The sequence below is a fragment of the Diceros bicornis genome, chromosome 6 (genome assembly GCF_020826845.1).
Source record: "Diceros bicornis minor isolate mBicDic1 chromosome 6, mDicBic1.mat.cur, whole genome shotgun sequence".
Lineage (NCBI taxonomy): Eukaryota > Metazoa > Chordata > Mammalia > Perissodactyla > Rhinocerotidae > Diceros > Diceros bicornis.
This window is the reverse complement of record NC_080745.1, coordinates 29,663,664-29,680,507: the sequence shown is the minus strand read 5'-3', so window position 1 is coordinate 29,680,507 and position 16,844 is coordinate 29,663,664. Positions and strand designations below refer to the sequence as shown.

The 16,844-nt window shown below is 50.7% G+C and overlaps 1 protein-coding gene across 1 annotated transcript in view; it reads right to left on the bottom strand.

Annotated features, from left to right (window-relative positions):
- Positions 1 to 4,010: 4,010 nt before the first annotated feature.
- The window catches only part of LOC131406898 (calcium-activated potassium channel subunit alpha-1-like), a 212,431-nt gene continuing 199,597 nt past the window's right edge, over positions 4,011 to 16,844 (bottom strand). The window contains exons 2-3 of the mRNA XM_058542758.1: positions 4,799 to 4,960; positions 4,011 to 4,022 (exon numbers count right to left, since the gene is read on the bottom strand). Coding sequence (XP_058398741.1) covers positions 4,011 to 4,022; positions 4,799 to 4,960 — 174 coding nt within the window. The remainder of the gene's footprint in view (positions 4,023 to 4,798; positions 4,961 to 16,844) is intronic.

The window sequence follows — 16,844 nt, the reverse complement described above, 5'->3', positions numbered from 1 at the left end:
AAAGGATTTAATCCGGCTCACAAAACTGTATGAAGCACATAACCACATATGTAACATGTAAAGTTCAAATAGGAGAGTGAGGAAATCAGGGCAAGGAGAAAATGAGAGAAGAGACATGGAGACAAAGCCAGGGAGAGGTAAATATATAGAATAAAAACCTGAGACGCTGTGTATTTTCAGTGGGCCACGAATTTGGCTCCAAGCAGCCACTATAAAAAGAGGGCCACAGTCCCCTTCCCAATCGAGTGTTCACTGGGGGTTTACCAGGAGGACCAGAGCAAACCCTGGACCAAAGCACCATTCATCCCCAAGTCTCTGCAGAAAGCGGATAACGTGAGATGCAGTGAACAAAGTCCCCCACAGCTGAGAGGTGTCCCAATCACAGGTACTGCTACATTGAAATGTCCCTCGGTGTGGGCCAACTCGAAATCCCAAAGTGGAATTTATCAGCAAGTCTCCAGTATACTCCAAAATTTTGAAATAAGCACGTACTTTTTGTATAATCAGAAAATAAATATTTTTAATTAAAAACAAAAAAGATAAAGGAAGCAGTAAGGAAGTGAACACCTCGACAGCCTGGTGTTCACTCTGACACGGAGTCGCTCAGCCATGCGCTCCGCGAGAAGGTCTGTCCAGCCCTGCTGTCACGTGAAGCAGAGCCTGAGTGCTGAAGTGAGAGGCAAGGCAAAGACAGGCTATTCTGACACCTACCTGGTCAAGGAATTTTTATCACTTTGATAATGAAGCTCTGGCTGTTAACTATAAAAAGCACTGATGAATGGTGACTATCATTTGTCACTTTTTACAACTTTATATCCAGTGTATCAATATAAATAATTCACACCCTGGATCTCTGTTGCTCACTGCTTTACGCCCAGTGCCTAAAACAGTGCCTGGTACAGGGGAGAAATAAGCACTTACTGAATGAATGGTGTGCTCCTCAGATGGATCCTGAGGTTCCCAAGACAACAGGTGAGTTTACAGATAGCCTGAGGCTGTCTTGGTGAATCCTTCCCCAGCTGGGCCTTACCCACAATGTCCCACCTTTGAGACTCTCACCTGTGACAATGAGACAGGTGAGAAACAGGCCCAGATGTGGAAGCCAAGTTCCTGAGCTGTGCGTCAAGGAAAACAAATTAAAAATTGAAAAGGGAAACTCTGAACAGCCGGGTGTCTAGTCTTGCTTTAGTCCCATTGTTGCAAGGATAAACATTTGGACAGCTCAAGACAAACACAGCTTTGGGTTCTGAACAGGCAGAGCTGCTTTCTCCTGTGCACCGAGACTTCAGTGAGAAATCTGCTCCTTGCTCAGAGCCAGGACCTGCCTTCTCCTAAAGGAGACGCCCGTTCTGAAGGTAGGGCCCGGAACTCTGAGATGCCTGCTCCTATGCAGCGGGACCTCCTCTGCTGAGTGCACCAGAGCAGCCGGGGCAGGATTTTCTCCATGGAGACATTCAGAGAGCAACTGGCATCATGGGCAGTCCCAGGCAAGGAGGCCTGGGCAGACCAGGCTTGTCTATGCAAATGTTAAGAGAACAGCCTCAAGACTTAATTGGCTCAGAGATGGTAATGTCAAAATGTCACAGACAAAGCGACAACTGGCAGTGGTTTAGAAAAGAAGAGGCATTATCTTCGACTGGGAAGTAATGACACAGAAAGAGCACTAGACAGGGAGTCTGGAGGCCTGCAGGTACTAGCCTGGTTCTGTCACTTGAGGCTGCATATTCTTAACAAGTCACTGCCCTGCCTATGTCTTGGTTTTCTCAACTGTCAAAGAGAGATGAATTCATTGGTAAGATTGGCTTGCTTGCTTCCTTGTAATGAACCCCTACAACACAACAGCAAAATGAGAGACACACGTGGATACAACATGGTCCTTAGCCTTCAGACTGATCATAATGTACAGGGCCTAGCATAGTGCCTGGCTCACAAAAGACTCTTGATAATGTAATTGTTAGCAGTAATATCGAGGTGGCTACTGGATGCACTTGGCCTGTGAGTTCTTCTTCCACAGTATCACCCACATCCACCTTCCGGCCTCCGCTGCTCCGTGTTAGTTCAGGCCTTGCTTGACTAGGGCCACTGCAGTAATCCTCTCTCATCCTGTCACAGGGGCTGGCAGCTCACCACCCTAACAGATCCTACCATCTCCGAGCTCCTGCCTCACCAATCTTGTCTCCGCTTATTCACCAGATCTCTCTGCACAACCACCAATCCTGAGACCCTTCCCTCAAAATCTCCTTTCCCTACAAAATCAAGTCTGAATTCTTTAGCTTGGCATTTGAAGAGGTGACAAGCTGTCTGCAGCCCACCTTCGCAGTCTTACTTCCCCTCGGGTGCCTCTGCACGCGCAGTGCGGGCGTCCTTCCCCCAATGCACCATGCCCGTTCTCTGCTCCTGCTGTTCCCTCACTCTGGAATTCCCTCTCCTTTGACTTTCAAGATCCTAACTCACATTTCAAAGCTCAACTCAAACCCTTTCTGTTTTATTAGGTATTCTTCTCAGCTTCTGACACACTAAGTGGTTTCTTTCTTCTTTTCAAGCTCGAGTATGTTTTCATTTTTTATATCATCTCTATCGTAAAGCGTGTGTTCAATTCATCTTGAAATGAAAGTTTCAGCTCAAAGGCTTTCCTCCCTCCAAAGGCTTTCATGATCCCCCCTACTTCCCCAGACTCAGCCATCCCCTTACACACACACACACACACACACACACACACACACACAATGCTTGTACCCATAGCATTTCTCCTCCAGACATTCCTTCAAAAACTTCCACTCATGGTGCAATGGAATCAAGATCATTCTTGTTTTCCACAGGGCTGAAAAAACACCTGGCCCAGAATTGGTGCTCAGGAATTCTTGGTTAATGCTGATGAAGATAATTAGAACTGTTTACAATGGCCACATGGAAGCAACAGGCGTCATATCTGTGCAACAAACTGCCTGCTGTTCCTCATCCACCGTCACCACCTGTAGAATGCACTGCCTCCATTTTACCCCATGTGAATGAATGCCCAGATCCAGAATTCAATGTCTTTAAGTTTCCCACATAGAATCCACTCATATACAAACATAAAGAGCAATGGAGACTTTACTGAAGAATCAGGAGGGGAGACAAGGATGGTGGTTACACAGCACAGGCCAGAACAAGCCACTTTCAATTCCTCATTAGACCCTCAGTGCTGCCCAGTCTCTCCTGGGTCCCACCAACCCAGATCATCCACCGTCTGTCTTCCTCATGCAGCAACTGGCCTCACCAGTTTCTCTCTCCTCCTCCTCCAAAATCCCAACTTTAAATTTCTCCCCTTTCTATTTTGCCACCAATTGATGTCAGCCATGGCTTCATGTCTAGACTCTTCAGAAGGCTCAGCTCAGGACTGGTCCCTCAGTTAACAGAACCCTGTCCTCTTTAAAGGCTGTTTGGCCACCACCTTTGTGACTCAAGCATGGCATTCAGTGTCTTACTCCTTCCCTCAAGCCATTTGTAAGATATTTATCCCAAACATAATGTAGAATTCTCCCCAAGAAGGATTCTGATGGGTGAAATTTTCACTACCTCCCTACAGCTACAGTCACCTCCTCATTGAGTTTTTGCCATGAAACTTTGAAGGTGCTTACATCTATTTTCCAGCATCTCTGCCTGATCCTCCCAGCCATCAGGGCATCCCCAATCATTCCATCTACGAGCCAAATGACTCTTGACTGAGCCCAAGCTTCAGGCCCAGCAAGGGCAGACAACACAAAACAGCTTCCACAATTATAACGAGAAATCATTTTGAATGCAACATCCTTCTCAGGGAAACTCCTGACTCAAAGCAGACCCAAGAAAGCTGGTATACATGGCTACCTCAGGGGAGGGCCCACACGTGGCAGGAACATAGCCTGTTCAGAGTGACCAATTTGTGCCTGTTTGCCCAGGACTTTCCTAGTCTTTGCACTGAAAGACTCATGTCCCAGGTACTCCTCAGTCCCAGGCAAACTGGGATGGTCAATCACTATATGCTTGTCCTACCCATGATCCTTGTCAAGAACCAGAAGCTCATGAGACCAGCCAGTGAAGCCAAGCTCTATACAAGCAGATCAGAGAGAAGGCAGGAAATGCACAGAGAAGGGGCAGGACGAGCCCTGGCTACAGATGGGGCTAGGAGACAGCCTCATCAGAAATAAGCTACAGTCACCTCCTCACTGAGTTTTTGCCAAGAAACGTTGAGGGTGCTGACATCTATTTTCCAGCATCTCTGCCTGATCCTCCCAGCCATCAGGGCATCCCCATTCATTCCATCACACGCATATGGTGCATTCATATGAGCAATGCACCAAACACGGGGCCAGGCAGCCACAGGTGGGCTGCCAACAAGTTTCACCACCAGCATGACTGAGGATTTCCACTGTGGGCGGCATCCAGGTCACATAGGGCAGGAGATTAGGAAACTGTCCCAAAAAGGGCTCTCTACATGATGCCAGAGGACAACAGTAGCATCCCCAGAAGGCCAGCAAACACACACACACACACACACACACACGCATGCAGAACTCCATGGATCCTTCCCCAAAAGACCCTCTCTCCCTGGACACCGGCCCACTCTCTGCAAATCCCTCCACAAACCACTAGCTTAGATGTGCATGAAGAACCCAGCCTGTCCTCCATGACCACATGGAGCACTCCCTGTTCACCCCCACCTCCCCACAGCCAGTGGGCTGGAGAAGACCCAGCAAAACATCACGTCCCTATAAACAAGGCAATCAAGGACCAGACAGCAGGGGCTCCTCGTGTGAAGAGGGAGCTGGGGACTCACCAGGACTCTGCCAGTCAGTGTCTGGGCCGATATCATCACTCCCGCCCAGTCCTTCACGGAGGTCATCCAGCCGACCTCGGCTGCCACCGCCTCCTCCTTTTCGTCCACTGGCTTGAGAGTGCCATCCGCCTGGCTTGAGCCATTGTTAATCTTCTGGGCCTCCTGGCAACAGAGAGAACAAGAGTTGAGACATAGAAACCAAGAGGATTTAAAAAATACAACCCCACCCAAAAGAATCAAAGCCAGAAGGGTCCAGGCTGAGGTGGGAACTGGCTTGAATGTACAGGGGTAGGGGAGAACAGACGGATAGGGCTTTGATATTTTTTTTAATCTTTTTTAAAAGAATCTTTTATTTCCTCAAATATCTTTGTGAAAGAAAGAATGAGATTATTCTCTTCCTGTTTTAAAGAAAAAAAATCACAAAGCTCAGAAAAGGAAGCATCCTGCTGGGGTCACAGAGTGGCTGGGAGGGAGGTGGGTCGGCGTGCTGTGGTCTGCCTGCCCAGCCTTCAAGCCCTTCTCACAGGAACACCCTGTCTTTCCCAAGGAAATCCCCTTATCCTCATCTCGGTCTGTGTGATTCAAAAGGGACTAATTGGCCCACGCTGGCTCCAGAAATCAAGAATGTCAGTCAGACTATTCCATCCCCCTGGCAGTAGTGATCGGGCCAGGGATGGTCACGTGACCCACACCAACCCAATATGACTCAAGCCTGGGACTTTTGCTGGAAAGAGTAGGAATCTACTCTTCCCTGAGAATGAAGCCGCCACAGAGGAAAGTAGGAGAAGTGACAGAATACTGATGTCATCATTTGAATGCCTGAATTCAGCTGCACCTGAAATCCACACCAGACCTTTTCAGTTACAGGAGACAATACATTCCCTTTCGTGGCTTAAAATGTGCTTGAGGAAAGAAGGCTGAACTCGTCAGATAACTGAGCCCCACAAAGGACCCTAAATTGTACACTTTTGCATGCAATGCGCCCTCTGCCTGGAATACTCTTCTCCCACAGAGAGTCAACAGCCTGCTCCCTCACCTCCCTCAAGTCTTTGCTCAAATATCACCTTTTCAATGAAGTCTTCTCTGGCTACCCTTTTAAAGTTGCAACTCTGCCTTACAACAGTACCACCTTTCCACCTTATTTTTCCCCATAGCGCTTAAAATGTCTAATACACTCTATAATTCACTCACTTACTTCATTTACAGTCTGCCTCCCCCAAATGCTGTATCCCAAGTGCCTAAAAGAGCGCCTGGAATATAGTTGGCTCAATAAACATGAATGAATGAATAAAAAGGGTTATGAGTTAAGCCCCTCACTGACCACAGAGCCTGGGCTCAGGGTGGCTGAATAAAATACACGACACCCAGAGAAATTTGAATTTCAGATAAACAACAAATACCTTTTTAGTATAAGTATGCCTCAAACATCGCACAGTACACACTTTATACTAAAAACTTATTCATTAGTTACCTAAAATTTAAATTTAACGGGGCCCTCTACTCAAATACCCACTAACGATTTCTGTAGATACAGATGTTCAAAAAGATGCCAGCAAGTATGTTCATCATTTAAAAGCCAGAATTAATTTCCAAACCAAACTGACACTGGAGATCACTGCGATTTTGGGGGAATGGGGAAGACCAAGGGCAGAGGTGAAAATCTCTGTCTGCAGTGGGTGGGCAGTGAGGAGAGGAGAGCTGGGAGGTTGTCCTCTTGGAGAACTGCAGGCTGGCAGAAAACTGCTCCTGACCCCTGGTCCTCCCGCTCCGGCCTCCCCTGGCTCAGGGAAGCTGGGAAAAGAAAAGCAACACTGGTGCTCATGTTTTATTTCCAGGTGTATTGGGCCCCACAGAGCTAAACAGTCCAAGAGGAGGCCGGACAGGGGGTGGGGCACACAGGGTGGGCATATTTGGGGGCTGCCTGCTGACATCCGTGGAGCATTCTGCCCAAGTCTAAGGATAGTCTCAGTGGGCTGTTAGGACCCCAAGTCTTGGCCACGTGAAGACTGCACAGGTGGGTGACCTGGAAGACACGGAGGCCCTGATCCAGGGCAGCCTCAGTAACTGAAGATGTGGATTCAGTTCTCCCATCCCTGTGGGACCTCCCCCGTAAGACGGGGCCACTATTGCCTGCCCCATGGGCACTGTTGGAATTAACCAGTGCCCAGTGGCACATAATACATGTTCGATTAATTAGTCCCCCACCTCCCACTTCTCCTCAAGGCACTGACACTCTAGCAGTGGTTCTCAAGCTTGAATGGGCATCAGAACCACCTGGAGGGCTGGTTAAAACACAAAGTACTGGGCCTCACCTCAAACTAGCATTTCCAACAAGTTCCCAGGTAATGCTGATGCTGCTGGTCTGGGAACCCCACCCCTAATCATCCTGGCATGGCTTGATCATCCCTGCCCTGAACTGACATGGGACAAGGATCTTAACCCCAGCTCTCTCCTGACCTCGTCCTTCACCCAGGCACAGAACCACCTGCTTCTTTTAGAACCAGAGAATGTGGGGTGGACCGAGAAGAGATCAGGGAAGGGAGAAGGCCCGCAAATCAGAGGCTTTTGTGTTTCCTTTTGAGCAGTGCCCCTCAGGGATGCTTCTGAACTGGTCCACGGCCACAGCCTGGGTCCTGGAGGGCTAGCTCTCTGCTCCTCAGGCGCCGTGGCCACCTGGCCGACCCTGGAGGAGGGAACGGCATGAAGAAGGCTGGGAGGCAGGGAGCGCTCTCCGTACATGGTTTCAAGGCTTCAATACTTCGCAGCACAAGAGGTATATGGCAGATAACGCTCGCGCCAGTTCTCTTACCGATTGTTCACACGGCCTTCATTATTTTAATTACTTTATGATAGGCAAGGAAACACACAGACGAAAGGGAGATAACACCCTTGTTATTATTTGCTTACACTAGATGTCATGAGCTTAATTACCACATGTGGGAGGCAGGACTGGGGGAGTGGAGGCAAGAATGAGGAGAGGGCGGGAGCTCTGCAAAGCCTGATGCCAGCGGCCAGGTTAGCGCTCCTTGGCCTGAAGGGAAAGGCCCTGTCCATCTCTGACCTCACTTTGGCCAAAGCATCCCTTACCGGGAGCAGGTATTGTAACCCCATACTCCGGAGAAAAGACAGCAGAGGCCCAGAGAGGTTCTGGCCTTGCTGGGGACACCCGAGGGAGGCAGGGGCGGTGGTAAGGGGCACAGCCCATTATGTAATAGTGATCAGCCACTATTTATCAAGCCAGGACTGGGTGCCAGTAGCTAACAATTAAGTGCTTTCTATGCATGATCTCGCTTAGAGCTTATACTAAATCCAACAGGCAGGTGGAATTCTCCCCATTTTACAGACAGGGCAACTGAGAGCAGGCATTTCTCAGGGGAAGGCACAGAGGCTGAGAGCTTGGGTTGGAGGCAGAGAGCCCATCTGGGCTTAGGTCTGCTCCGCCACTTACAAGCTGGCTACCGCAGGCAAGTCAGTTCACGAGCCTCAGCCTCCTCCATGTGACAGGGCGGTAGGCGTGCCAACCCCATCAAGGTGGTGGCGAAGCATAAGTGAAATAAGCAACGCACAGTGCTCGGCATGTGGCAGTTAGAGCTGCCGAGACAGAGCACCCATTGATGGGACTGTTACCTCTAAGGATATTCAGTTAAAGCCATACCACTTCATCGATTGGTCGCCCTGGGAGGGACACTTGACCAAAGTGAAACCTTAATAAATAATTACAGCATAAAGGATAAATGAGTGTAGGTTCTAATGGCTATGACCCTTCATACAGGCAATGGACCCCTGGGAGTTCACATGTCCCGACTTGAGGGCTTCCAGCAGGATCTGTGTGGCACTCCCTCCAGGACAGCTGGGGCAGGGATTCCTACACTAAGTGAGCCCTGGACCGGGTGACTCTTAGATCCCTTCTGACTCTAAACTCCATCAGATCAACCTCCCATTCGAGACGAGGCTGAGGACCAGAGAGAGGCTGCCTCCTGGGTCCCAGTACAATGCTCTCTCCTGTGCTGCACAGGACACTGCCTCAGGGGGAACCAGAGCTTTGTTCTGAATAGCAAAGTGGGCGTCCCTCCACCCCTAAATCTTCCACTTCCCACGGCAGAGAAGGACCGAGCCCCTTCACAGGGAGGACTTCTGAGCAAGGTCAGACAGGCTACCCCCGTGTCAGGAGAGACCTGGCCCTGACCCCTACTCATGCTCCAGGAAATCACTGTGTGTGCGTGTGTGTGTGTGTGTGTGTGTGTGTGTGTGTGTCAGAGAGAGAAACCCCACCAGCTGCAGGTTCTAGCTACCCTGGTCACAGACAGGCCACCAGAGATTCTCCGAAATGGAGAAAAGGATGCCTTGTGGGAAAGAGGAACATGGAGGAGGGAGGAGCAGGGAAGAGGTGAGACTGGGTGGGGCCTGGGGGTGTCCTGGAAGGTGGAGGCCTGGCTGTAGCCATCCCCCTGAGAAAGAGGCTCAGTCTTGCTTTGGAAGCCATTCTTCCCTCCAGCCCTGCCCTCTCTCCCCACCACAGTCTTGTGTAAAACAGACTACAGCTGCCTCCTGGGGACAGTGCCCAGACCAGAGGGTGAGGAGGGCTGCAGGGTACAGGTATCTAGGGGGACCCCAGAGAGCAGAGTGGCTGGCAGTCCCCTCCTACCACCCACCCACACGGGCAGCCTCTCACAGGCTCATGGCCTCAACCCTTTTTTGCCTTTTCCCCATTCCTTTTACTGGCGTTCCCCTCAGTGACCTTCTGTTGACATGGCCACAGAAGGCCTCATACGTCCTGTGTCACCTGTGGCCTAGGGCCCAACAGGACCACAGTCCCTTGTACTCACTATACAGAGCACGTACCTGTCGGATGTTTGGGCATTTCCCCTGAACCACCAGATCAAAGCCCAAAGCCTGAGAAGGGACCTCAGCAATCCCTTCGCATGCCAACCCCCCTCACTTTACGGATGGGAACACTGAGGGCCTGGGAGGAAGCCACATGCCCACTGCCACCCAGCCCAGCCAGGTGACCACAGAGCCAAGACATAAACTGCCACTGGGCTCTATTTCTCCCATCTCTTGTTGTCTCTCTGACAGGATGATTCCTCCAAATCTAGCCCAAGGGAACCCATCACTCACAGGCAGTTCCCTCTACCACACCAGCCTGCAACCTGGAGTCCAGGTGTTCCTAAGACCAGCAGAAGCCTCCACGTGGCCTGCTACCAGCGGGTTTGGGTGTGGGGCTCTGCAGGGTAACCCTTCTTGTCTTCAAAGGGCCCAGCCTACCCTAGAAGTGGGAGCTGCCCTGGCCCAGTGCTGGAGAGCAAGCCCGTTCAATCCCAGGACCCCACAGTCCCCAGTCCTCAGATCCGGGCTGTTGCCCTGTCTCTAGTCCTTCCTGAATTGGACCCAGTATACTGGGAACTTCGAGTCTGTGATGCGGTAGGATGATCTCTCTGAGGATGGAAAGATACCCAAGTCCAAGTCCAGCTTTTCTGGATGGCCTTGGACAAGTCATTTCATTTCTCAAAGCCTCTTCTGTAAATAGAGATGAGTCCTGCCTTGTAATCTGGTAAGGGGGAACACAGCACTTTCTGAAAATACCAACTACTTTATGAAAGATGGGCAAGGATGGCCTGGTTCTGAGCAGGAAGCAGTGCTGCTCTGGAGAAAGGGGTCCCATTCCCCAAAGCCAGGCCTCGCAGAGCATGTGGCTCAACTCTCAGATCCCCACCCAGCTGCACCTTGCAGGGAGGGGCCCTGGTAATCCACCTGCACCCCAACAGGATGTTGGAATTGCCAAGTCCTGCCAGGAGGCCTGCCATGCTGGCCACACCCTCCCTGTGAGGCGCCGCCACACCTGCTCCTGCCCGATGGGCTCACTCACCCCCTAGGCACATTTGCACCAAGACCTGTCAGGCTGAACCAGGTGCCAAGGTCACCCTGGGCACCACACCTGCTGGGTGACTGCATCAGGGATGGGGGGGCCAGCTGCCAGAGGACTCCAGAGTCCCCTCACTGCTCCCTGCCAGGGCTGCCCCCACCTCCAAAGCTCCAAGTCTGCCTTGGCTTTAATTACATCTCAGTTCTGTGGACACTGGCTCCTCATCCCAGATCTGGGAAGCTGTTGAAGTGATCATCTGGGAGGAAAACTACTCTTAAAAATGTATGCCAGGGCCCAGCCCGGTGGTGTAGTGAGTTAAGGTCACAGGCTCTGCTTTGGCAGCCAGGGGTTCTTGGGTTCAGATCCCAGGCACGGACCTACACATCGCTCATCAAGCCATGCCGTGGCAGCGTCCCATATACAAAATAGAGGAAGATGGGCACAGATGTTAGCCCAGGGACCATCTTCGTCAAGCAAAAAGAGGACAATTAGCAACAGATGTTAATGCGGGGTCAATCATCCTCACCACCACCAACAAAAAAATGTATGTCAGATCCTGTCACTGCTGGGCTGACACCCTCCCCGTGGCTTCTGGTCTCACTCAGAGGACAAGTCATACTTCACACAGTCCAACCCACCCCTCTGTCCCCCTCCTGCCCATCACCCTACAAGTCTCTCACTAACTCACTTCAGCTCCCTTGGCCTCCTTGTGCTGCCAGAATGTTCCAGGCCCACTGCCATCTTGGGCTGATTGCACTGGCTGCTCCCCCTGCCCCAGATATCCACACTGCTGCTGCCGCGTCTCACCCAGGTCTTTGTGAGAGCTTCCCTGCCACCACACTGAAAATGACACCCCACCCCACCCTGATCACTCCCCATCCATGCTCTGTGCCTCCTCTGAGCATTTATACCACCATCTAGTAGCCTGCATACTGTAATTATCTTTTATTGTCTGTAAGCTCCACGAGGGAAAGAATTTTCGTCTCTTTTGCTCACTGCTGGATCCTCAACGACGAAAGATTATAAGCTCAAAGTAAGCACTTGACACATCTTGGTGAAACGTAGGAAGGAAGGGTAGAGAAAGCAAAGGAGGGAGGGAAGGAGAAAGGAGAGCTGCAGCAAATGGGAGTCAATTCTTGGCATGCACAATATCTAGAACAGATACTACTACTAATCAGTGGTGATGATAACAATACTGGCTACCGTTTTCGAGCATGGGCCCAATAACTCTAGACATGGGTACAAATACACTCATTTGCAGACAAGGGGTTAAGTAGCTGGTCCAGGAAGACACAGTCAGAATTTAAACCCAGCTGTCTGACACCAGAAAGAGACAAGCACCTGTCCTGACGTCCTTCCAGGGACAGCATGAGGAGCAAATGGGACGACGCGTGCGCAAGGATTACGGACTATCACAAAGTGTTGGCGAAAGGTTTATTATCAGCACGAGCACTCAGTTCATCCCACGTCTGGGTACTGCATGCACCTCAGACACCCTTCTTCAGGGTCCCTGTGCCTTGAGAGGGCAGTTAAATCAAGGACAGAGGTTCCCTTCTCAGCCAAGAACCAGCTCGGAACCATAAATCATCCTTCATAGAGCAGAGCATCAAATCGGAAATGAACATGGCAGAGCTGACAGGCTGTGAAACCCTCCTGCTAAGCACTGAGGTTCTCTAGGCAGATGCCACCAAAGGAGAAGATGTGGCCTCCCTCGGCGCCGTCCGCCTCGTCAGAGGGCCTTAACGCCTGCCTGCTCTGCCCAGCGGTCCTGAGCACTCCGATGCCCTGGGAGGCAATCCTGGCCTGCACCGACGGTCTGCGGCACCCGGGTGGGGTGGGGTCCAATAGGGAACCACCTCCCCTAATCCCTCTGGGACCAGAGCAGGGGCCAGGAGCACCTTCCATCCCTGGAAGGCCACGCCCGGACCCTCTGCCCAGGGCCTTGGTACCATGGGACATTTCCCCCGTGCTCCACTTCCAGGGGCTGCGGGGAAAAGAAGGACCAGGAGGCCTCCATCTGCCCTCCCCTCACGTCTCACAGGCCTACTTTGTCCTCAAATTTCCCTGGTTGACATCAGAAAGCCATTTCTCCCGAGTTGGCATTGACAGATTCTGCTTCTGGGTTATTCCTTCGATCTGCCTGGAACTCTCACCCTTGCCCCGTCCCCAGCAGCCTCTCCTCCCTCTCCCTGCCCCTTCTCATCTGTCAAAACTGACCCAGCAGCCCCTGCATGCAGCTGCCCTCAGCTGAGCACAAAGCAAGAGCTTTTCTCTCCTGTTAGAGGGATGGTGGCAGAGTGAAGAGCTCTGGGCTGAAAGTTAGGCCTGGCTCTGCCAGGGACAGGCTGTGTGGCCTTGGCCAGTCACCTAACCTCTCTGAGCAAAGTCCTCATCTAAGAAAAGAAGGGGAGCAGTAGGTTAAACCCATAGTGTTCTGTTCCTTGGAGCCCAGTGGTGTGTATTCTGTGAGGTGCCTTAGGAGGTTAGCAAGGGAGCACAGAGGAGGCAAGGCCCCTGGTCCCTAGGAAAATTAAGGCATCTCTGCACTGAGGAGTTTTTACCTATTAAGGTTCTGTGCTAGACTGTATCTGAGTGAAGGGGTTTTCTGCAGAAAAAAAGTTTGAAATCCACCGAGTAAAACTCCATAGGCCCATTTTAGCTTGTAAAAGATGCTTTATTTCATGGCAATGATTATGACATTCTGTGGCACAGTTTGGCCTAAGACCCAGAAATGCCTGAACTTCAAAACCTACAAACTCATGGGGCTTCTAGTACCTCCATGTGGGCCTCTCTCCTGGCCCCTCTGCCCAGGCCTAAATGCCGGGAAGGGTCTTCCAGCCACCCCCACTCCTGCCAAACAGGCCAGGAGGAAACTCTCCCCACAGCCTCTTCCCCATCCTGGGCGGGTGGCTGCGGGATTCTCCCAGGTACAAATAATCCTGCATATTAGGGATTAGGCCGATTACCTAAAGCAGCTCAAGCAAATAAAGCATAACATGGGCACCACCAGCTGGGATTTTCATGGCGAGAGTTCTGCAAAGGGAGAGGAGGGAGGAGGTGGCCGCTCTGATACTCGGGGGCAGGGGAGACAGGGCAGCAGAGGACCCAGGCCCCACGTGAAGCTGGTGGGAGGGGGTGGCATAGTTGGTTTCTGCCCTTGGGAAGTTCTGCTTATCCAACCCCTCCCTAGAAGGTCAGAGCCTCCCTTGCACCTTGCAGCCTCCCCATCCATCCCCTGGGACCCCGCATGTACAAGGGGGAACCACATTTGTGTCAGATGAACCCACATGGTAGCCACCTGTTCGCTAACTACAGGCTACACCTCCAGGAAAGGGGCACAGTGTCCACAGATTCAGGCCACAGGAGCTTAAAAAGAAGTGTGGATAAAGCAATTGTTCTGGGATGTTGGAAAACCATCCGAGTTTACTGGGTCTCGTAAGATATTTCACGATCACAGGCATTTTTAGCTCTTGCTACCTGGGTGCACCGTCCAGAGTCCCACTCATAGGAGCATCCCTGTGCTGTGTATGAACACCCGCTCTTCATAAGTCTTTGTGGGAGAAAACAGTGACGCAGAAAGAGGCCATGTGACCTTTAACAAGCTGCTTACCATCTTTGTGCCTCAGGTTTCGTCTCAAAGTCAAAGGGGCTGTGTAAATGCTCCCTAAGGTTCTGTCTGGCTCTGAAAGCGCGTGACCTCAGGTCTGGATTGTAAGTCCCTCACTCACACGTGTCTGGCGGTGTGGAATGGGGGAGGATGGAGGTCCTTCCAGGCTCTTCTCAGGGCCACGCTCTGAGCTGCCCACCAGTATCCTGAGCACCCAGGGGGTCGGCTGGCCCTCAGGAAACGCTTGACTCCCTCCTGCATCTATGTGCCATGTTCTCTACTTGGTGGTTTTACGGCATCTTATTTAATCCTCACGACAAGCCTGCAAGGTAGGAATGTTACGGGGCTCAGAGAGGCTGAGTAATTCCAAGATCACTCATCTCGTAAGCGGCAGAGCTGAAATTTAAATCCAGTCTATTCTAAGACTAGAGGCCATGTTTTTCTCCTAGTCCTTGATGCCTCGGGATAGGCAAACGTACGAAGAGATGGGAGCTCCTTATAAAATGCTGTTTGTTACTACTACTGAAACAATCCTCTTATACCCTATGGCTTCTAAATGACAACATTTCGTAGTACAGACATCTAAATCTGGTTCTAATCAGCCATGTATGGATAGGGAGTTGGAGAAATGGCCTACAGGAGGGGGTTCTAATCTGGAAACAGAATGACCCATTAGACATAATATCCTGTGATGAGATATGTTCTCAAATGGCCACATTTGCTGCTTAAAATTAATAAGTCAACCCCAAACTTTCAGGACTAATGCGTATATCTCGGCCAATATACCAAATTTGCAAAATAATGATCTCCTTCTCCTTCAATTAGCTTCATAAAATGGGAACATATGAGTGACAGTCCAGAGTTCACTATCTGGGCCTCAGGGACGTGGAATTGGATTAGTGGAGACCTCAGCTCTGATCCCTCAGCCAGAGTGAGCCGGGCAGGGTCCAAGTCGGCCTGCTCACCTGCAAAGACGTGGTGGCTGAGCTGCCAGTCTGCAGGGCAGCCTGCTCTGTGCTAGGGACCAGCTCAGGAACCACCTAGCCGAGAAAACCATCACAGGGGCCCAGTCAGAAGACAAAAATCACATTTGTTTTCCAATCGAGGGATAACTTATAATCACACCAGGCAAGGCTGAGGCAGGGCCAGAAGTTCGGGAGGATTAATAATGGATGCAAATTTCTGAATGTCTTTTGTGAGCTCAGCTAATCTTGTTAATAATATTGCAAGTTAGGCATTATTACTCCATTTTAAAGATGAACAACTGAGGCATGGAGGCTCTTTGAAGGTCTACGGTTAGTACAGTGGCCTTGCAAATCCCACTGAGGCCCAGGGAGCTCAATATAAATCGCTTTTCCTTGTAGGAAGAATCTTGCACTTTATGGGAAGGCAATCTAGCATGACTACTTGTTTCAAGGAGATCACTCAAATCCCTTCAAAAAACATTTCGTTTCTTTTTTAAAAATGAAATGACTCTCAGAGTCACAAAGCTGTAGAGGTCAGAGCCGCGAGGGACCTTAGAATTACGAGGTCTGGTTCCCTCCCTTTAGAAAGGAGGAGCGTACGGTCATAGAAGGGTGTGGGCCTTTTCAAGGAAACACAGCTTGTTCATACAAGAGACTGTGTATAGCCCCACGTGGATGAGAGATGGCACGAGAAGTGTGGGAGGCACAAGTGTCATTGCCTGAGAGTCTGAGTCTTATTCCTGGCTTCCCCTCTTACCAGCTGTGTGACCTAGAGCATGTCACTCCACCCCAATCTAGCTTCAGTTTCCTCATTGGAAAAGTAGGCTTACAAAGATCTTCCTCAGAGAGTATCTGTGAGGGTCAACCATGACAATGTATGCAAAGCACGTGGTGAGGGCTCAGCAAACAGCAGTTATTATTAATAGCTAAGTGTCAGACTATGCACTTGTACGACCTTGGACAATGATCTGCCCAAGGTCCCACAGCTAATAAAGGTTGATCAGGATGTGAATCCATATTTTCCAGACAGCAAATCTCATCTGCCCACTTCACCAAAGTGGAGGCCAAATTTGGTTTCTAGTCAAGACAGGCTGGATACGGATATCTAAGACCCACAGGAAATCCAAACCCCTCATTTTCATAAAAGAAGGGAAAATCTCCATACGATGGCTGTGGTAACTTTTATGACTCAAAGTATTGGGGAAAAAGGCAAATAGAGTCTAAAAAAGCACGTGAACATGGTTGGAGAACCACTGAATGCTACCCAAGGACGAGGAGTTCAGATGGCTGAGGGACCAGTGCATCTGATCAGTGAGGTCACGGGCTCTTCCTCTCTCCCAGGTTCTCCCAGCTCCCGAAAAGCAGCCTGAGACAATCTGGAATGTCCCCACTTCCAGAGAGGAGTTACTGAGAGAGACAGACAGTGGAAGGGTCAAGGAGGGAGAAGCAGAAGAAGGAAGGGAGAGTATCGCCATCTGTGGATAGGGAAGAAGACCTGGCCCAGGTGGGGTCTTGCTTTCCATAGCAAAGGATCCTGGGAGGTTGGCTCACAGCCCCTCTGGGCCCGCGGTCCATGCGTGTTGGGCCACGGAACAGCACCGCCCAGGATGG